The sequence below is a fragment of the Chelmon rostratus genome, chromosome 4 (genome assembly GCF_017976325.1).
Source record: "Chelmon rostratus isolate fCheRos1 chromosome 4, fCheRos1.pri, whole genome shotgun sequence".
NCBI lineage: Eukaryota > Metazoa > Chordata > Actinopteri > Chaetodontiformes > Chaetodontidae > Chelmon > Chelmon rostratus.
The window spans coordinates 9151217-9173340 of record NC_055661.1 but is presented as its reverse complement, the minus strand read 5'-3'; the positions used below and the strand labels follow the sequence as shown (position 1 = coordinate 9173340).

General features: G+C 42.1%; 1 protein-coding gene across 4 annotated transcripts; it reads left to right on the top strand.

Annotated features, from left to right (window-relative positions):
• Positions 1-409: 409 nt before the first annotated feature.
• Positions 410-18399, top strand: mllt1a (MLLT1 super elongation complex subunit a). 4 transcript variants are annotated; one of them, XM_041935724.1, is made up of 12 exons: positions 410-516; positions 6654-6834; positions 7226-7308; positions 8251-8394; positions 9138-9263; positions 10994-11641; positions 11949-12036; positions 12169-12280; positions 14082-14181; positions 14852-14920; positions 16386-16457; positions 17980-18399. In XM_041935724.1, exons 1-12 carry the CDS (start codon positions 505-507, stop codon positions 18106-18108), a joined length of 1764 nt encoding a protein of 587 aa, XP_041791658.1. In that variant the 5' UTR covers positions 410-504; the 3' UTR covers positions 18109-18399. The 4 variants fall into 4 exon arrangements, with proteins under 4 accessions (XP_041791658.1, XP_041791656.1, XP_041791657.1 ...); XM_041935722.1 differs by having other exon boundaries at positions 14852-14929; XM_041935723.1 differs by having other exon boundaries at positions 11946-12036.
• Positions 18400-22124: the final 3725 nt, after the last annotated feature.

Below are 22124 nucleotides of genomic sequence, written 5' to 3'. Positions count from 1 at the left end.
TTCCAGCAATGCTGTCAAATGCATTTCAGCCCTCAGCATCAAAATTCCATTTTCCTCGGGAACGCCAGTTTTTCCAGTTTATACTGCATCCACCAGACTAATAGAAACAGCTCAAATGTGGAAAACCACACAATCGAACCCCGATTAATCAATTAGCATCATGTGCATTTTACAATTGAAACAGAGCTGTAGCCATTGGGACAAGCTCGCTGTCACTCGAGAAAACCACCAGAAAATGCTTTAATTGTATTTGCAGCTCAGGATCGTGCCCGCCTCTTCCGTGATCTGATTGGTTTCTTTCAAGAGTGCTTAAATTTTCAGCTTCTTGATTGGCTGAGTGAGCTTTCTGTTTTGGTTGCCTGCCAGCAGCCGTCTGGAAGGGGAGGGGAGCCGTCTGCCTTCCGCTTCTGGGCTGGATTGACACACAATGAGGAGCAGAGGCTGGGGAGACGCTCCACAAACGCCGCTGTAAATAAATACAACAATCACTGAGGCCAGAGAAACATGGAGAACCAGGTACAGTGGCTTTTGTGTCTCCTTGTGGAATCTGAACTTTTCACTGGGAAAATGCCAGCAGGCTGCTCGCTGGCAGGACAGGAATGAATCCTCTGTTCTGCTAGTCAGAAGAAAAAAATGCTCCTGCTGCTAATGAACTCGTAGTTGTTTGGCTCTGGAGCTATGCTAACTAGGCACTCATACATCGGTATTTACTGCTAGCTAGCTTCAGTCTACCACAGCATTCAGCACCGCTGCATAGCGGTAGCCCCAACCAGGCATACAAAGAGATTTACACCTGGTGATTATTCCGCTCTGCTTTGTTTAAAACGCACATGCACATTGTTAAACGCCATGAAGACCAATTTGAGTCGAGGTTTTGTGTAGCTAAGCTAAGCTAGTCCACCTACCAGGAGAGTGTCGGCCGTTGGCTAAAGGCTAAGGAGCCGCTACAAGGCGCCGGGGAAAAGATTTGTCCTCTCCAGGTTGTACTGTAGAGGCGGGGTGGTGCCTCCACTGCCATCGGCCTGAAACCTCACATGCAAGGCTAATAAAAGCAACGGCGACCATACAACTTCTGTAATATCTTTGCATTATTAGCCAACAGTTGGTTAATGTTTAATGCTCACCACATTCATGATTGCAGGCTAAAATGCATGTAGCATGGTGGAAAAGCTCTGTGGCAAGCGTTGAACTTGAATCCAGTCATGACCACCCATGCATTGGCTAAGCATTACAGAAAACCGAATATATAAAATACATTTTTAAGGACCGGCATGTAAACCCTTAGCTCTTGCAAGATCATGTCTTTCGTCACATTTAATACCATCTCATGTATAAATATGCACAAAGATTTATCTTATCCTGTAAAGCTTCATCATTTATTTTGCAGAAAACAGAAAAGTGGGTAAATGAAATTACATATCTGCTGACTGTAAGGGGGATATTGCTTAAAAGTGGGTTACTCTCTAAATGCCTGAGGTTATTCAGGACTATATTTCAGATGGTTAGGCCACACACACCCTTGGAAAGTGGCTTAGCCACTTTCTTGGAACTAGTCCCCATTCTGTGTTGGCCCCTTTGAAGTTTTAACTAGTGTGTGAGTGTTCATCCAGAGGAAGTTCTTCTGCTACAAGTTACAAGAATAGTGTAGTTGTAGTTCTGTGATGAATGTTAAAGAGGTTACATGTTCAATGCATTCAATTTTTCATACCTATCAAATATATCAAATATATGCACAGTTGCCAGTTTACTGGTGCGTGTTGCTAAAAGTCATGCTCTCTAACCTTGCAATGAAACCTGTGGCCATGAAGGTTGTAATGTTTAGTTTTTGTTGAAACTGTAGCGATGTGTTGACTCAACTTTATGTCATGGAGGCTGTAGTTTCTAGTGCTTTGTGTTAGACAGTCTTTCTAATATTTTGTCAACTCTCACTGATATACATGGACATTATGCCTTTATTAAGGTTAAGATATATTGCAGGGTCATTGTATTGTGCTGCCTATTGTACTGTGCTTTAGATTGGTGGACATTTTTAACATTATTTATTGCACATTACAGCACCATGACACAGGTGGATCACATCTTAATTAGCTAAATTGCTACATCCGTGGACAGTGAAGTGGGGCCATGGCTTTGTGTGCAAATACTGAGATCCTTGCTATTTTTTTTAGTAAGGAGATCTACATGTAATGGACACTGCAGTTGAGGATGAGGATGACAGTGGTCATGAGTGGTCATGCAGCTTTTCATAATCCCCACACACTCATTCACACACCCTATTTCCAATACTTAGTTGTTTTCCTTGGGTGCTGCAGATAGCCGATTTGTGACTCTCTAGGATCGCCCACTTTCCAATGCAAGTAACTGTTTCATCTTTTTCCGTGTCATCTTTTAGGTTTAAAAGGTGCAATGAGGGGTTTAACTGGAACCTGTAGCTTCATCAAAACAAACATGACTGTTTGTGCCCTCAGCCCTCCTAGGGAAACTTTCTGACTTTTCATTTTAATCGTTCATTAGCTGGAAGAGATTAACATGGTCATGAGGGGCGTTATTTCCATGCCGTGGAACTGTGGAAGCCAGTGTGTTGTATTTTCTCTCATCCCCTCAGTTGGTGCACTGTGTGTGAGAAAGAGAGATAGTGTGTATGCACCATTTCAATGTTAGTGGCTTTGTGGTGTGTGTGTGTGTGTGTGTGTGTGTGTGTGTGTGCGCGCGCACACAGTGTATTTTTATCCCCATGTTGCTTTTCATAGAGGATAACTGAATAAATGTGTTGCTCCAAGTCATTTTGTCCATCTGATACTCGTAGAATTGAATGACTGAGAAATTTAACCATTGTTTTGTGGATGTATGTCCCTGGTGTTTCATATTTTCAGGCAGTGTGACACAGTTCAATTAATATCCATCTCCATCAATCTGGTTTTCATTTCATGTCTGTATTTTCTGAGCCTAATATTGCCCCCTGGGTCCTTAATTTTATGATTAGTTCTAGAAATTATAGTCAGCACTCTGTTTAATATTTGGCTGTTTGTCATATTTTTAGACAGTTTGACGCAGTTCGATACTTATCTGTGTCTAGCAACATAGTAGTTCTTTTTGTGTCTGCGTTTTCTAGAGCTGAAACAATTTGTCAATATTAGTGGTTATTATCAGAGTATTAATGGTGTAAATTGCAGAACATTTGCTTTCTTCAACTTCTAAAATGCTTGCTGCTTTTTCTCTTTTATAACACTGTACATCAAAATAATTGGGTTTTGGACTGTTGGTCAGACAAGACAAACACTTTGTACAAGCTGTGGGAAATTATATTCAGCAATGTCACAATTTTCCTGACATTTTATAGACAACTCTCCTTTATGGAGAAAATAGTCAACAATCAGTAGTGAAAATCATTGTTAGGTTTAGCCCCAGTAGTTTCTGTATAGCTGCAGCTAACAGTTATTTTCATGATTGATTCATCTGCCATTGATTATGTGACTGATCATTTGCTGTCTAAGATGGATGCCCAAATGGATGTTATCACATGTCTTGCTTTGTCCAACCAACAGTCCAAAACCCAAGTATCCTCAGTTTACCGTGTCTCTGCCACTATAAGTTCACTGTCAAAGAAATCCTAGAAACAAATCAGAGACTCCTCACAATTGAGTAGCTTGAACCAGTGAATCAGTCAATCAGCTAACCAATTAATCATTTAATTGTCCAAACTGTAATTTTTCTCCAACTCATATTGCCTCCTGTTGTCTCCCAGGCTCTTAATTTTGTGATTATTGGAAGAAATGTGATGTTTATTTTTTTTCCATGCTCTGAGTTGATCGTTCCCTGTGATTTCTAGTAGAGTCACCATCTTCCTCTTTACTTCATTATCATCCTGATTTCTCTGTTGTCCTTATCACGTTCTTGATTTTGTGGAGTCGGGCGGTGGGGGTAATTGGAGGGACTCCACGGCTGCTTGCTGTGGGTGTGGTGGAGTCTGGAGTTTAAGGGCATTACTGCCACAGAATGGCCGGGCAGAGTGCCAGGAAGGGGAGGTGTGTGTGTGTGTGTGAGTGTGAGAGAGTGTGAGTGAGAGAGAGAGAGTGAGCCAGGGAGTGCCAGACCAGCTCATCTCAATCCTGTCCCCTCTAATCCCCCCACTCAGTCCCAGCTCACGAGCTACTCTCTGCCGGGGCCAAATCCCCACATTCTTCAGTCGTCCCCTGGACATAAAGTGCCTTTCTGTCCCCTCTCATCCCCCCCAACCCCCAAACCCACCCCTTGTTCCTCTCTGCTCTCCATCTCCATAGCCTCTTCACTTGCTATGCCAATCACTACCAGCGCAGTGTCATTTGCTTGTCCTGTTGCTGTCATTGTTCTTGGCAGAGAGAGGTAGCCCAACAATGTGCCCCTCTTCTGGACAAACCTTTTGAGATCAGTCGGCTCAGGCAGCTAATCACTCCCATTCCACAGGGAGCGTCCCGACACCAGTCCAGCTTTGTGTTTGTCCAGGCCAAGTGTTTTCCACACACTATAAAGTCCACACACTCAAAATAGAGATTTGGCGGTTTTGTTCAAGGTGGAATCAGATTGATGAATAATGGCCCCTTGGTTTAATCTCACTACTTGCTTTGCGTTTGTGTAGTTCTAATGCAACCTTAGTTTACAGGGTGTCTCAGCCACGATAATCTAGAACTCCAGGGGACCAGGTTTTTGAGTCTGTAGCACAAGGCTGTTATTATGTCGTTATTTTCATTATTGACTCATCTGTAGATTATTGTCTTGATTAATTGTTCTGACATATAAACCATCAGCAGTCAAAGTGTCCATCACAATTTCCTGGAGGTCAAAGTGATGTCTTGTTTTATCTGACCAACAATCCCAAACACCCAAAGATATTCAGTTTGTGATAATGTAAAACTGCAAATTGATTTATTTTTTGGGGTAGTTTTAATCGAACAATGCATTATATTTTATTTTTTAAGATTGCCACACTTTTTGTATATTCCAGCTCTACCATAGCAGTAGGACTTATTATTTTCATTATTAACTAATTCCTCAATTATTGTCCCCATTAGTTTGGTCTAAAATAATGAGGTGAGATTAATTTTGTCCAACTACTAAAACCCAAATACATTCAGTTTATTATTGTAGAAGACAAAGAAACAAAGAAACCAACAAATATTCACCAATGGAACAAGAATGGAGGCTGTAGCCAGATAATTTTTGCCATTTTTCCTCAAAATTTACGTGAAGGTACTATGTTGAGCTTTTAAAAATCCTGACATGCCACACACAAAACTGAATGCTGAATGCTGCAGAACAGATTAGTTATTTAGAATACAGAACAGCCTAAAATCTTCCTGTATTTTATTTGGACCATTGGCTCTATGATACAAACTACCTCTGCATTTGTAAATGCCATTAACATGAAGCAATTTGGCAAGCTAGCCAACTAACATATCCACTCAGATAACATTATGCTAGTGATAATGTTAGTGAACAAGCAGACTGAGGTCTTTGACGTAGCAGTCAATCTACAGGCTGTTATAGGCAATCGAGAAACTTGGGATGGTCTTGTTTTGTAAGTTGCGCTACAATCGGTTCACACCATGGCAATACAAAGCAATTAATAACATTTCTTCACATTCTTTAATTAGTTGATCAATCGTTTTAGCTGTACGTAGCAGTAACAGTTAGACTATTATTATTTCAGAGTTGTTGCGTTACAGGCAAGGAAGTGATCTAGAGGAAACCTACTTAAAATAAGGTTAGCAGTCTTTATTCTTAGAGTACAGTTTTTCTTTCCCGTTCACTTAGTCTGACACATTCGTTTGTTATATTAATTCTGAGAAAATGTTTAAATGTTTAACTGGTAAACTGTTTTGGACCCACATTTGGACAAAATAAGTTATGAAGATGTCCCCCTGTGCTTAAGAAATGGTGATTGTGAAAATTTGGATTTTTTTTAATCTATTTTATCTGACCTTTTATCGACCAAACATCTTTTTATGGAGAAGAACATCTGCAGATTAATAAATGATTACTAATTCTGTTACAAGAGTTTGGGGTGAATGTATTTCTTAATCCAAATCAGTGATCTAAGGATAGAGGGTGTCTGTATTTGTATCTGGGTTAGGGTTGTAGCCAGATTTGTGATTTTAGGCTATTGAAATAAAATTGAAAAAAGTGAAATTTCAATACAGTAAATGTTAGTTGCAGCCCTAATTGGTTTAACATAGACAAGGAAACCCTGCTCAAATTCAGGTTACCTGTCTTTTGTCTCTTTTTCTAGTCTGACGCACATCATTTGCAATATAAATGCTTAGAATATGTCATCATGTAATATTTCATACAATTTGTACGAGCATAGACTTAAAGACAGAAAAAACTTTCAAGTTGCATGTAAACCCTTCTGTTGTAAGAAAATCCACATGCAGTTTAAAAGTCAGAAAGACTCAGCAGAAGAAAATCTCATGGCATTCATTTGACCTTGCTTTGCTCACCACAAGATGTTCGAAGTGTAGATAACAGAAACAAATGTTTCCGTTCTAATTCTTTGTCAGTTTCTTGATCCCAGCAAATCTGTTGCTTCTCATTCTGCCCTTGCACTTCACTTTCTACATGCCTGGGGTAGTAAACTACGGTACTTGTCTATTTTGTTTCTGTCTACCCATTTTCAGTGCACAGTGCAGGTGAAGCTGGAGTTGGGCCACAGAGCCCAGCTGAGGAAGAAAGTGACAACAGAAGGCTTCACCCATGACTGGATGGTGTTTGTCCGAGGGCCAGAGACCGGCGACATCCAGCACTTTGTAGAGAAGGTTGTCTTCCGCCTGCACGAGAGCTTCCCCAAACCCAAGAGAGGTATGACGGAGCAATCCCACCATTTGAACACACACAAAAGGATTTATATAGATTTCACATTTCTTCATTGTGCTCTTCTCCCACCAGAAACTAGTCAGATTCTAGCAGGTGCAATAACGCTCTTAATTTTCCAAATAAATCACGTTGTTTTTCTTTTATGTAAAAATTGCTGGCTAAATCATCATTTTGACGTTCATCACAATGAATTCATGGAGTATAATAAGACTGTCCTCAAAAAATGAACACACTTTTTTTGTTTGTTTGGATTTCACGTTTTGTGAGAGAATTTAAGCAGCATTCGTTTCGTGGATTTTATTTAGTAGATAGATTTAACTCATTATTCATTATTCTATTGATAAGATTAATATCACTGTAATAATTGTCTTTGCAGTATGCAAGGAGCCTCCGTACAAAGTGGAGGAGTCGGGTTACGCAGGCTTCCTCATGCCCATCGAGGTTTACTTCAAGAACAAGGTGAGATCGACTGGACATGGATCATGAACTGTAGGCTTTTGTAGTTACTTGTTTATAGACAAGAAATTTAGGCTGTGAAAAGAAAAGGGGAGGGGGGGGGTATATCCAGATTGAAGAGGACCAGACATAGACTGCCTTCTGGGTTAATGGGAAGAAATCAAGTCCTTTCCAGCAGAAATCTCTCTGTTAACAAAGTTAATTCCTTAACTTGGCAAAACGTCTGTTCCTTTTACATGACATTTCAGAAATCAATCACAGTTGTGTCAGTAAAACATTAGTTTTTAAGGGGACATTTCTTTAAGTGGTCAAGCACACGCTATTATACGGGACCCTTTAAGTCTCCATCAGCCCTTTAAATGACTGATGGATAACAGAAAGGACCACTTAACTCTCATTATAGGATAACGATGAGGCTTGAGAGGTATGTGCACATTAGTGTACCATCAGCTCCTGCAGTTCTACATAATATTAAACCTCTGGACTGCACCCAAAAATGTTACTTCCTCCTCTTATGTGTAATTAACTTAAATCTTAAATCTGTCAAGAAGATAAGGACATATTTTAAGGCGGGCACGAGGAGTGTAAATATCAGCAGCCATTAATCCATTTGCATTTACAAGAGGATATTTTTGTTTATAAAATCTCTCAAGACTGTCTTAATGCTATTTCCTCGGCTTTAATTGTCAGCTTCTCCACAGCTTCTCTCAGGAATGTTAGTCGCTTCTTATCAGTGTGCTGGCTCCAGCTATGTCTGTCTCTTTTATTGACTTACAGGGTGATAGTTCATTCATTCAGCTTTTATCTTGTGTTGGGAAATATGTAGGTACTGAGAGATGGGTGTTTGTACGACAGCAGTGCAGAAAGACAAACACAAGTTATGTTGTGTCACACATACTGGTATAGGAGAGTTAAAACACACTTTATCCTGTTGTCTTCCCTCAGGAGGAGCCAAAAAAGGTGTGTTTCAACTATGACCTATTCCTTAACTTGGAGGGCAACCCACCAGTCAACCACCTGCGCTGTGAGAAGCTCACCTTCAACAACCCCACCAAAGAATTCAGGAGAAAGCTGATCAAAGCTGGAGGGGTAAGGCTGCCTGACACACTGGCTGATTGCCAGGATGACTGGACCGATGGCTAAATGACTAACTACAGTCAGTAGCAGATACTATAGTCTACAACACTGCTGTAGTTGCAGCTTGCACATAATGAATTTGACCATGAATTCTTAAATAAGGTAGCACAGTGGGAAGAGCTGCTGCTGTGTTGCTGAATTCATACGAACTCTAAAGATGAACTGATTTAAGCTGCAGATCGAATTGTCAGTTTTCACCAGGTCATAATTTAAAAATAAAGTAAAATAAAGTGTACCGGATTCTTTGTTTGCTCCCCAGTCAGTTTTCTCAACACCATGATCTTGAGCTCAATGATTGGATGTTTCTGGCCAAAATGCACTTTAAAAACATTTTTTTATGTACACAGGCCTTCTAGTTTTTGTAGAAACTGGTATTGTCTAACTCATTTGGTCATCTTTTGTACTGATGATTCAACTACGAGAGTTTAGTGACCATTCAAGCTGTGGAAGTGCTCCAACTGTGAGTCACGTAACATTGTCTGTAGGAGAAAATGTGTGGGACTTTTACACAGGGAACCAGGGGCACCTAAAATAGCTTTTAGCTTTTGCTTTTTGCTATAAAAGCCAGGTTCTGTCTTCAGTTGAATTAAACAAAAGCCTCATACACTATTTGAGAATTTACAGTGTATATACAATGCACAGTGGCTGTAAAGGTGCACACAGAAACCCCATAACTCTTGTCTCTTTAATTTCAGGTATTGGTGGTTCCAGAGGGGGCTGAAGCTGTGTCGAGGCCTAGTCCAGACTACCCGATGCTCCCCACTATCCCCCTTTCTGCCTTCTCAGACCCCAAGAAAACCAAGACCTCTCATGTGTCAAAGGTTAAATTGCCAACAAACTAAATACCATCTTAGTTAACACAAGTTCCTCGTTCATTTTGAATATTCAACCAGACGAGTCACAACTTCATTCATCTTTTGAGTCTGTTTTTTTTTTTTTTTTTTGCCTTGTCCTTAACAAAATCATTAAATAACTCTTCAGAACAGGCTGACTCAGGCTTCTAATCACCTCCAGCTGTTTTTGAGCATCTGTATGTATGTATGCAGAATTACTCAGACAGCCTCTCTGCCAGGAGAGGGGACATATCAGGAGAAAACAGGAAACCAGTCCAGGTTCTTCATGCTTGACTCAAATGAAGTGGCTCTGGTTTGTCCTTCGTAGCATTGCAGAGGTCCTGTCTGTTGATGAGCTTTGCTTCTGTGTGTACTACGACCACTGGGTGTGTTGTTCAACAGATGTTTGGTAATTTACAAAACGTCAAGACTCAAACTGGTGACTAACTTGAAGCTGTGCTAATGACGAAGGCGCATATATTCTGTAAACTGAATGTCCCCTTCGTTTTGATATAGAAATAGATGTTGCTTCAAACATTATTACTGTGACATGAGTGGGCGTGTGTTCAGCAGCGTCTCGGGGCAAATAGAGGACTTGGTTTCATCCAGCTGTGTCCATCTGCTGACATAGAAAAAGTCGCCCTGCACACACACACACACACACACACACACACTCACTCACTCTGTCAAAGCTTCCAGTCTATTGAGTCTATTTTGTGAAGAATATAATAAAGGCTCTTATGTACATATCAAGTTTAATAGTGTTTGAAAACTGTTTGCTGATAAGTGGATGAACAGTGTAGAAATACCATCCACTGTGCCACAGAGCTCTGCTAAAAGCCACTCCTGTGGATTTGGTTGATACATAAAACCTTCACTACAGGCTTGCTTACTTGTCTGCTGCACCCAAGGTCTTACTACAAGTTTAAATTCGCTCATTTACTGCCTTTACAGTTAAGTCAGATCTAATGTATCGCCAGCAGTATAACCAATGTAGTCCATAGCCTGCTTTCTCAGACCGTCAGTCCAGATTGGCAGCTGACAGTGGGAACAGTGTGTAAATACTCTTTATACTATATAGTATCTCTGTATGCAGCAAACTACCTTTGTCTTTGTACATATTTTTCTGCTGTTTTTGGCACCACGACTCCAGGGATGCAAAGGCTGCAAGTCAGTCCAGACTGAAATATCAACAACTTTTCATCTAGCGCCATGATCTGGTCATGCTGTGGCCTATGACCAAATACCAGCGAAATTAATGACATTCCTGTCAACTTCAGCTGTACTTTGTGTTTAATGCCAATTAGCAAATACATGCTAATACACTAAACTAAAATGGTAAATCTGACAAACATTGTACCTGCTAAACATTAGCATGTTAGCATGCTTACTTTAGCTCAAAACACCATTGTACACCCTCACAGAGCTGCTAGCATGGCTGCAAACTTGTAGTCTTGGTGTTGCATACAGAGTTTTTTCTGTTGAAAAGTTTTTGACTAATAACTGACAAAATTGTTGTTTTTGCTGAAGTTCAGATTGATCAAAATGCTTAGTTTGACATCTGGTTCACAGTAAATAATTCTATTACCGTACAGACTGGACTGGCCGGACCTTGGCGAGGTCTTTGTGCAGCTGAGTCTGTATCCTTTTACGGGGCCTTTGGCTGGGGGCTTCTAGACTAGATTGTGCATGACAGTGCTGTTGTTTTTTCTCTCCAGGAACCCAGCAAAGAAGGAAGTGGTGGCAGCAGTAAAGGACCCAAACCGCACAAGCTGACCAAGGAGCACCGTGAACGGCCTCGAAAGGACTCTGAGAGCAAAGCCACATCTAAAGGAGACAACGATAGAGACGGAAGCAGCAAGAGTGGCCGCGATCCTTCCTCTTCCTCATCTTCAAAAAAGCCGTCAGAGATCAAAGTAAAAGATGAAGTTAAGGTCCTACCCAAGGCTGCCTTCAAGGAGCCTAAACTTACCATGAAGGAGTCAAAGATGGAGGGCATGTCCCCTAAAGGAGGGGGGGCAGGCAGTGGAGGGGGTGGTGGGGGAGGAGGCGGGGGAGGACCTGCGGAGTCCAAAGCCCCAGGGAAACGACCCTCCACTGTCGAGTCTCCCAAACCCAGCGCTAAGAAGCAGAAGAAGGGCAGCTCAGAGGGGCCAAAGGGGCCAACTAGCGTGCCCTTCACGGGAACTTCTCCTCGTGTCTCTTCCTCATCTACAGCCAGCCAGCCCTACGCAGAGAAGAAACCTCCCAAGGAAAAGGGTCGCTGGGCCAAAGGCAAAAATGACACACAGGAACCGAAGGAGCCCAAGAAGCTTCCAGAGTCAGAAGAGTCAAATTCAGAGGATGAAGCGTCCTCAAAGTCTGAGGTATGTCGGCTTCACAGGAGCTTTAACTGAAATGGTAGTAAAATAGTGAAAATGCCTGTTTCAGTTTCCTAAAGCCTGATGTAAAATCTGCAAATGTTTTGTTTTGTTTGGCTAACAGTCCAAAACCAAAGTGTCTATTGGTTGATTAATCAGTTAATCAACTAATCATTTCAACTTCACTAAAGTCAGGAAAAAAGGCAGCACTCCAGAGGTCAAAAATGGCACAAAAATCACCTGATGTGATCCTAAACTGAAGACAAAGTATCCCATTATTCTTTTTTGTCTTTTGTTTTGTCTTCTACAGCAGTCGGCCCCTTCAAGTCCTTCCAACTCCAGTTCGAGCTCTGACTCCAGCTCAGATTCGGATTTTGAACCTGGACAGAAACAAGGGCAAGGTAGAGAGTCGGTTTGCCTCGTTTCATCGCGATTTTCATGCAACAATGTAACCTGTAATGTTTGGTTTTCTGGAGTTAAAGGGTTGAGGTCGGTAGTATTCTAGTTTGTGTGACTCTGTCCTTTTCTCCCAGGCCCCCTTCGATCCATGGTGGAGGAGATCCAGTCAGAGGAGTCAGATGACGACGACAGCAGCTCAGAAGAGGAGACACCCATCAAGACCAACCCCCCCAACCGCGACTCTCGGTCAGTCTCCCTAAAGGCCCCTTTACATCTTTGATCGTGGTCCAAGATTGCACTGTGAAACAAGTTTATGGATGGAATACCACGGGCGAGCTAGCACAATGCTACTGCTGAAACACATATTTATCTCACAGTCGCTTTGCGTGTTGCATTCTTTCCCCTGGCTGTGATGGGGTCCCCATTAATAGTTTTTTGATGCATGGAGGTATCAGAGTCATGTCAAAGTCTGTTTATTGTTTGCTACATTCATGTGCTACAAACATGAGAGCCGTGCAGATGAATGATATGAGTTTCTGGCCTAGCTTCCATCCAAGTTAAGTGCAAATTTTAAACGAATTTCAAGAAAATTTGCAAAAGAAAATGCATATGAATGCACTTCCATTCACTATGATGGATTACTGATGGGATTAAAGGATAACATTGCCTGAAAGGCTGAAAAGCTTTTAGAAGTACTGTATTGACGGGAGTATTTTGAAGGGGCTTCTCTTGGTTATGCTGTGGAAGTGCTTTGAATGACTGCTGTTTAGTCACATGGCAGCACATACAGGCTGTATGACATTACAACTTAAGACTTCAGTGGCCAAGACTCTAAATATTGTCAGTTACATTATCCTTTAGATGTATACATTAGTCACTGCTTGCTGGTAACTGTGGTAGTTTTTAGCAGGTTTATGGATTAATGTCGCTTTCTTTCCAGCTTCTTTTAAACAGCTGGATAATGTTAAGTTGGCTAACATGTTTGGTTCAGCAGCTAAAGTTGACATGCTTGCTGTCTTCTTTTGCCTGCAAAGATTTAAGATTTTTGATTCGGCTGACTATGAGCAGTGGTTTCAAATGTGTGTTAGTCAAACAGTGAATTGGTGCCCAACTGTATGTGAGTCAAACACCTGCTGAATGTGTTCTTACTTTGTTAGCATTGTCTCTTCAAACTCAGTGCTGCATTGTTAAGGTAAAATGGACCATAACATGTACTAAAATGTTTGATTTATGTGGCCGTTGCTCACAGTGGGTGTGAGTAGCCTCGTTAAAGACTCCACTTAATATTACAAGTAAAGGGGCTAAAGTACAGTGGGATAAACTGATAAGAGTCAGTGTCGGCTAATGATCCAGGAAAAAGCAACTCTGACTTTGGATCGTATGTTTAGGTATGTTAAGTTCAGTCTAGATTTGTCAGTGGCAAAATTGTAGGCTACTGTGTGCGTCATTGGTGTTAAAGCCATTCAGTTATTGGTTATCAGGCAGCAATGGTTAATGTAATTCATAAGAAAAAAAAGATTCAGAGCATTTAAACAAGGCAAGCAATAAAAAACAGCAAGAGCAGATAGTAGTAAAACTAAAACATCTTCTCTGCCTACTCTTTTAAATCAGACTTCCACAGAGAGTTTATGATTACTGTCTGTCATAGCAGCCAGACCTTAACTGAAAATGTCTTGGAAAAGTCCTAGAAAATGATCTCTAGAAAAGAGTATGAATCCTTGCACTTTGTTGCATTTTGCTTTTATCAATACATCAATACATCACCTTTCAACCTTAGCCGTGCACAGATAGATGGTTAGCATCAGCATTGTGTCTCTTTTTTTTTTTTACTCATGTTGGTTTTTAGATTTTAGTCTGTGGCATCTCCTTTACTGAATGAAGCTAAAGTTGCCTAGCTTCACTGACTGCCAACTCCACATTAGGTGCAAATAATGATTCTTACCTCAGACGCCCACCATCCAAGTGCAATGCCAAGCAGTGTGACAGTGTGTTCCGTCTGTCAGCCTGTGTGTGGTTGACCTCTGACCTCGCCCTGTTCCCCTGTCAGACTCAGCCTGGACAGCGAGAGTGACAGCAGTGACGGCTCGCACAGCCCCAGTCGAGACCCCGCCCCGCCCCCGCAGAAACACAGCTCCTCCAATAACAAAGTGAGTCACACAGACCTCGTTTTCCTGCCTGCTTTCATTGATTTATCGACAGGGACTGAAAGAGTTTGGCTAGAACACAAACACTAAAACCACACGTGGACGTTAACTGTTCTAGACCAGTGTGAGTCCGAGTGGGACCTACTGTTTATACCCATTCTAGTCTTATTTATTCTTTATTCATCCAGTACGGGCATTCTTCAGTGTTCAGATGTCAACATAATCCTTGGCCGCCATGTACAGGAACTTCCTTGAGCATTATGTTGTGTATCTTTGTGGTTTTGTGAGAAAGAAATGACTTAAGGGATTTGTTTTACGTGTTTTAGAAATCTATGTATAAGTAAAACTATCAAAACAATAGTTGAAGGCATTAGTTTAGACAAAGACGACTCATTTTGAATTTTATTATGTGCTGTATTTTTAATGTCTTGGTTTCTACCCAACACAGAACAGCCTCGAGACATTCAGCAAACAGACATGGAAACCACAGTGTTTTGGGACTGCAGCTGGCTTCCACTTAAATTTCAGCTGTGTTAACTGTCATCAGTGTCCCAGATAGTCTCATGGTCTCACATCAGTGCCTCTGTCTCTCTTCCCTGTATCCTCTCTCTAAATAATGGCTCTCCTCATTTCCCTCTGTCTATTCTCCCTCTTCTCGTCTCTGTTACTGCAGGTTTCGGGCAGAAAGAGTCCAGACTCCTCGTTTCGCTCGGAGAAGGTGTTGAAGAAGGGATACGACAAGGTAGGAAGGGTAAATCAAACTTTTTATGCTTTAACTCTCACCCACACACCCACACCCACACACACACACACACACACACTGTTTTTGTTAATAGTCAATGAATACATTAATGAATTCAGTGTGGAGTAATGGCCAGTGGATTGATCCGGATGAGCAGACAGACTCTGGCCTATGAACCCCTACTTTCTTCTGTGTAACGAGATGATTCATGTAGTGATGCGACTCTTCTTCTTCTTATAATGTTGAGATATTGGCATCAGTGTTAATTAAATTTGAAGGAGGAAGTCAACATCAGGATGTAGTGTAAAACAAACGGTTAAACATTTGCCCCTGGTGAGCAGCAGAATTGATTTTTTTCAGCTTAAACAAAAGCTGTCAACAACATGTTGTGGTGTCAGGCAAGTCAAGTTGGAAGTTGTCTCAGTGGGCTTTACAGTGTGAACAACATGCTGTGATAGATTGTCTTCTTACAGAGAACCACTTCCACAGGTTTCTCTCCTGGCGTTTAAGATTGTCAGTCAGCTTTTGAACAACCTCACGAAGGACGCATGCATATTAACAGTAAACACACATAACAGCATACACCCCGACAGTGAATAAAAACACCATAAACACCTTGTTTCCAGATAACCGTGGTTGTTTCTAGATTCACTATTTTGCACCAACATTCAGCAACTCATGACAATCCAAGACTACATCCACACGCATACATTTTTGATTTAAAACGCATAACTTTTTGCTACATGTACACTTAGCGTCCACACTACTCCAGCGTCTTTATTTCCTTGAAACGAAGACTTTAGGTTGTAGTCTGTACGGGTGGAAACAGACTTTAGGAAACTATTATGCAAACACGCGTTCACTTCCTGATCGGGTCTCATCAGCCTCAACGCGCCCTTCTCTGATTTGTCACGGCCATATCACGTGACCGTTTCTAGAAGACATACAGTATATCTCCAAGCTTTGACTACAAGCGGTTAATTCATGGAAATATGGATAACAAATTACAGCCGTTTCTGACCTTGTTGATGCTGGTGTAGGTGAATGGTCAAGTGATATGCGTTTTAAAATGGAAACATATCAGTGTGGACGTAGCCTAAGATCACAGACAGTGGCGAGCAGCCTTCCCTTTATATTAGTTTTTTTTTTTTTTTTTTTTTTTACTGAAATACTTCCACATGTTACTTCTCAGATGGTTTGGTGTCACGATTATCTGGTTAGCAAGGCTCGCTAATTTCCTCTGTTGTTACAGTAGGGCGTGCAGTGGGTCACACGGATATCACAGTCTAGGAACGCCAGCCTGTTGCAAGTGTTCACTGAGAAATGTTAATGACAGATATTTGATTTCTTCCCATGCATGTAGCGACATTTGAATTTTGACTACAAGGTAACATCCCTATGACTTTTTGCTTTCCTTGGATTGAGGAACTTACTGTCCTGACCACCTTCACTGTCCTCTCTGCAGGCCTACACAGAAGAACTGGTGGACCTCCATCGCAGACTGATGGCGTTGAGGGAGCGTAACGTCCTGCAGCAGGTGTGTGTTTATGCCTCCAATTCTGCTAAATACGGTGTCTCACTTTGATAAACATCATGCCACATGCTGTTGCGCAAGTGTTGGACTGGAAGATATATTGGCACCATTGAATCGATGTAATAAAAAAATAAAACAACGGGGATCATTTGTCTTGGACAAAACAATTATAGTGAAATAAAGTGATCTGATGGACAAAGTAAACATTTCATATGAAATATTTTCTCTGGCCTGCTGTATGTAGTCATGTAAGTAGTATTAGGCAGTAATGCCCAATTGCATGGCTGTAGTGATACTCCTGTAAACTGTGGTTGGCTGTTTTCTTGTAAATTTTTCACACCGTCACTACTGCTAGTTAACAGTAGCCAGGCTCATCGTCTGATAACTGGAAAGAGTCAGATTTAAGCAAAAACTGAAATGGACGTCTATCATGTAGAAGTGGTTAATCCATTCATTTGATGTCACTTCTCCGGCTTCAGGTGACATTAATAAGTGGCACGAGGCAAGGCAAGAGCCACTCGCCTCTATAGCTCGAGCCACTATTGTTATCCCGCACGTTTTTTCTTCCTATTTTTCATATTCCGCCAGAATTTCGGCGCGTAACTAGTCGCGCAGCTTTAAGAAAACCCTCGCAAACTATATATCAAAACGTGCGGCTAGATTGGGAATGGTGTGCTACGACTTTAATAGCTCTTTCGTCAATAATTCGCAAAGTTATACACAAAAAACTGCGAAGAATTTCCCATAAGAAATGAATGGGAAATTTCCTCAAATTTCAGCCTTTTTCAATTGTCCGCTGCTTCGCCATACTTTCTCCTAGAGACTTCATTCAAACTTTAAAACGTAGATAATTTTGTCGGGTCGAAATGAACCTCGGCACATTTTTTGATATCTTTTACGGTTTTCGAGCTATGACCATCTGAAGACCATAAAGTTTCTCAAAAAAAAGGCTCAGAATTTCTCCCCCTAGAGTGGATGACATCATCAGTTAGAGTGAAAGAGCCAGTGAGAAATCGCCTGAATTTTTTTCTAAAATTGCCGTAAAATCCAAACGGTGAACAGGAGACACATCATTTTTGGATCTTTTTGTAGACAAACTTGTCTTCTCTCGTCAAAGTTCAATTTTAAAGGGTTAGCCCCCACCAAATTTAAATAAAGTGGGATCTTGCACCAGCTGCCCTGCTCTGCTGCTCCATGTAAGGTGTGCTCCAGCACACCTGATTCAAATGCTCAGCTCGTTACTGGGCTCTGCTGAGGCCTGATAACGAGCCATTCATTTGAATCAGGTGTGCTGGAGCAGGGATACATCTAAAACATGCAGGGCAGTGGTACTCCAGGACCAGGCTTGAGAAACAGTGGTATAGATAACACCAGCAGCCCCCTCGTGCCATTGTCCAAATTTCGGCAGCGCCGGAATTGTCTAGTTAAATTATACAATTAGAATGTATTGTTATTATGCTGCTGGAAGTGCTGAAAATATGATATTAAAATAATTCTAAGCTGTATCGTCTCTGTCCGCTGTCAGATTGTCAACCTGATCGAGGAGACGGGCCACTTCAACGTGACCAACACCACCTTTGACTTTGACCTCTTTTCATTGGACGAGTCCACCGTCCGCAAACTACAGAGCTACCTGGAGGCGACGGCCACGTGACAGGAAGTGGGAACCGGCGTGGGGAAACCGGCGCGTGGATGGCGGCGGAAGTAGACTTCGCCACCACGTCTCCTCCTTAAAGAGGAGAAGCCACATCTGTCGCAGCTGTCTCACAGGCCTGACTGAACCGTCGAACAACAGAAACACACGAACAAACACAAGCACACATGAAGACACACCACGTTCAGGTGACGCTGGGGAGGAAACTGAAGGAGGAGGAAGAGGAGGTGTTGAAGGGAGGGTGGGAGAGGAGCGGAGTAGCTGAGCTCCGTCTACAGTCAGGATTTTCACTACACATCCCTTTTTTTTTTTTTTTTGAGTCTGTGCAGAGCTGTGGAATGCACCCCACACCCCCTCCTCCACCCTCCTGCACTCATATTGCTCCCGCCTTCGCAAAGCCAATACTTCCCCTCCTCCTCCTCCTCCTCTTCCTCCCCCTTCACACGCACACTCCCCACTCGGTAGAACACTCCAGTTCCCTTCCCCCTGCTGTCAGCTGGAGCTCATTTCTCTCCCGACATATTCTTGACTCGTGTGTGTGTGTGTGTGTGTTGACTGTGTGTGTGTGTGTGTGTGTGCATGCGTGCATGCAAACGCTGCTGAGGTTTAAGAGATGTTGTCTTTGTGGTGACTGACTTCTCTTTGTTGGTGAAGCTCGAGCACAAACAACAGCTGGTTTCCCTCCTCCCCGCACACACACGGCAAACAAATACAGATAATAGGTAATACTTTACTTCGAGCCCTGGCATCTAGCATTTTCAAGCAGCGTATAAACATTGAATAAATGCTTTGTAGCACACTATAATGTCATAAGCAGATGTAAGTGTTTTTTGAGATTTGTCAACAACTTTAATGCCTCCTGTGAGCATGCAAAAGTGGAGGCTGGTCTATAAACAGACACTGAATGGCAATTTAGTGAAACACTTTTGTAATAATATGAAGTATGTCTTTAAAGGAGAAGTTGTTATTGTTGGCAAATATTGTACATAATTTCCTCATAGCTGCATGCAGCTACATTATAGTGCGTTCTAAAACACTTGTTTAATCTTTTCCCTGCTTAAAAATGTTAAAACAGGCAATTCAAAGTAAAGTTGTACCCAAATTCATGCACATGTTTGTCTCCCAGGTCCCTACACTCAACACTGTACATGAAGACACTGAGACGTGTGCTGTGTGTGTGTGTGTGTGTGTTTGTGTGTCTGAGTATGTGTGTGTGTGTGTGAGAGAGTGTGAGATTGTGTTTTAGATGAGGTTTCTCTGTTGTCTGAACATTTGAAAACATATGTTCTGTTGAGTTTCCCCTCTACTTCCTCGCACTGAAAGCTGAGCCTTGACCTCCTACCAACAGCCCCCTCACTCCATCCCTCCTGTCCACCCTCCCCCTCCCCCTCCCCCCATACTCCCATACTGGCGTGCATGAAAGGGCTCGACTGCTCGCGGCCAGAGCAGTGGAGGACCACTCCTGAATTGCCTTCTAAGTGGTGGGTAGGGTAGGGTGGGATGGGGGTTCAAAAAAAAAAGCCGTGAAAAAGTAGCCATACTTGTCTCCCAGAATCCAAAAATAAGAAAAGGAAAAAACTAGGGGCCACGCTTTTTTACATTTTATTTTTCTACAAGTGCGTTTTGTGTATTTATTCCCAGATTGCGGTTATGATAACCTGTGAGCTATGAATGTATATCGCTTTTACTTTTCTACGGCTAGCAACAGCCTCACTCTAGTGCCTTTTTCTGCGACTTGCAGTGTGAGGGGGGGTGTGCGCTCTGTTAGCCATGGTCACACAGATTGAAACCCCCCCCCCCCAAATACCCCCTTTGGGGAAACAAGTATAACACGTGTCCAGTATTGTCTTAATGGCTTCCATCCCTGCTCCTCCTTTTCCAGTGTCTTGGTAGGCTGTTGTCATTTTATCAGACGTTTCTGTTAATCAAGCCCTCGAGAAATTTAAAGGCCACATTTTTCCACTGATGGCGGTCATGTTTTTATGTTCTTGCTTTTTGAGATTAGGTTCAGTGTTTTAAAGGGGACGCGTCAGATGACTGTGTGGTAGTAACTCACATTAATTAGCTCTAGCAACAGTTGCTTCGGCCACGTTTGTGCATTTTGTGAGACGGTTGTTGTTGAGTAGGGTCGGCGCGCCCTCTGCATCGGTTTGAAATATTTGGACTAATGCTGAAGCGTTTGATATCAAGTTGTCCAGTTGAAGAGCATCAACAAAGGGCATACAGGCAGAAAAATAAGCTAAACAAAACGCTCCTCGTGTTTTCTTCCCCCGAGTGTTTGAAACGTATCTCCAGTGGCCTGCATCATGAAGCAAGATCAGCGGGTTAGATGGATCACTTAAACCCAGCTTGGCTGGTCTCACAACGCTAGCTGACTTTAACCGGTTTACATTTCTAAATCTATGCTGGCATGGCTAACCTGCTTCACACGAGTTTCAGTTTAGAGGATCAGATAAAAACGAGTAGTAATAATGAGCACAAAGCAACATGTTTACACATCAGTACATTCGCTTGGTTTTACATACAAACTATATCAGACATTAAGGAAATGTTAGTAGCACAAGCAGTTACACACTCTTTGTATGGCTTTGTTAGCGAGGACAGTAGAGAGGTGACAGGAAGAGAGGGAGGGGTGATGTGCAACCAACAACGCTGCGGTTCAGCATGTTAACCCCGAAGACACGAGGCTTTAACTGTGCTTCTAGTATACAGCACAAAGCACGTTGGCCATAGTTAGCACTACTGAATGGCATTTACAGTTGCATTTACTTGCACTGATGTTCTTCAATGATCCAGCACTGCAGCTCAGAGGAACAAGTAGCCTGAAGGTGACGATGATCATCAATTGAATGAAATTATCAGGGTGCATTTTCACATGTCCATCATTGCCACAAATGGAGGTAAACTGTTTAAATCGTCATTCAGTTATCAGCGGTTAGGTTAGCTTTACCTGAGTTAGCTGGTTAAGCCAGTGTGAAGCGTCTGTGTTTTTGCTATGGCTGCATGCAGTTTAATATACCTTGTGCACTGATTTAGAACAATTTAACTGCAATTAAACTGCTTTCAGGTGTCCTGATATACGACCTTGTTCCATTGGAAACCTGCCAGCCGAACAGCGCTTTCCTTCCTGTGGGCATCGGATGAAGAGCAATAATTAAATTTCCCGCTCCTCAAACCGTTTTGTGCAGACATTTACTCTTAGCGTTACTGTTAGCTGTCAGGGTTTTTGCATTTCTTACTATTATTCGTTTGAATTGTTCACCTAGAAACAGAAGTGCCAGTGAGCCATTTCTTTCCTCAGTCTACAGCAGGTTGATAATGGGAGTGGAAGGAAGCCTACAGATAATGCCCACTATTAGCTATAGCCTCTTACTTTTAGTATTTGATAATACCTAAATTGGCAATTATTGTTTACTTTTTATGTTCTATATGTAAATATTGTTACATCTACTGTATATTGCTTACTTTTCTTGATCGTTTTATATCTTTTTATCTCGTTGAATATTACCTTCTGCTGCTGCACTGACAAAATTTCCCCAGAGAACAGTTTTAATTAGTAATTACACGTCTCTGGATGCGACATGTGACTTGGCTTTGACGTGGGTTAACGGAGCCAGGAGCCAGCTTTGTGGGACCGGTTTCCAGACACAGAACTCGGCCTTACTGAGGTGAACTTGCTTCTTGATTCAGGCCCCTGGTGTGTTAGTTCCTGTGGCCCCTCCAGGCTTCACACACACACACACACATACACACACCAGCCCTCTGTGGTAGAAACATTCAATGAGCGATTCCCTCCCCGCCTCCCTCTTCTTCTCCTCTGTTTGCTTCCTGCCGACAGTGTTTTTATTCTGACCCTTCTATAGCTTTAATACTTCGCTCGCTGTTTCCGTTGCCTGCCTGGCTCAGCGACTCGTACACACTCCCTCTGTCTTTAGTAAATGCCCTCTGTGCACAGAAAATACGTCTCAAACAAAAAAAAAAAAAGAAAAACCAGGATCCCTGCCGCCTTATGTGCC

Bases quoted from the DNA above. Each gene is read 5' to 3' on its own strand.
- mllt1a (XM_041935721.1), top strand. The intron at 9,264-10,993 runs GTTAAATTGCCA...TTTTCTCTCCAG, and splicing joins AGACCTCTCATGTGTCAAAG to GAACCCAGCAAAGAAGGAAG. The intron at 14,930-16,385 runs GTAAATCAAACT...TCCTCTCTGCAG, and splicing joins GATACGACAAGGTAGGAAGG to GCCTACACAGAAGAACTGGT.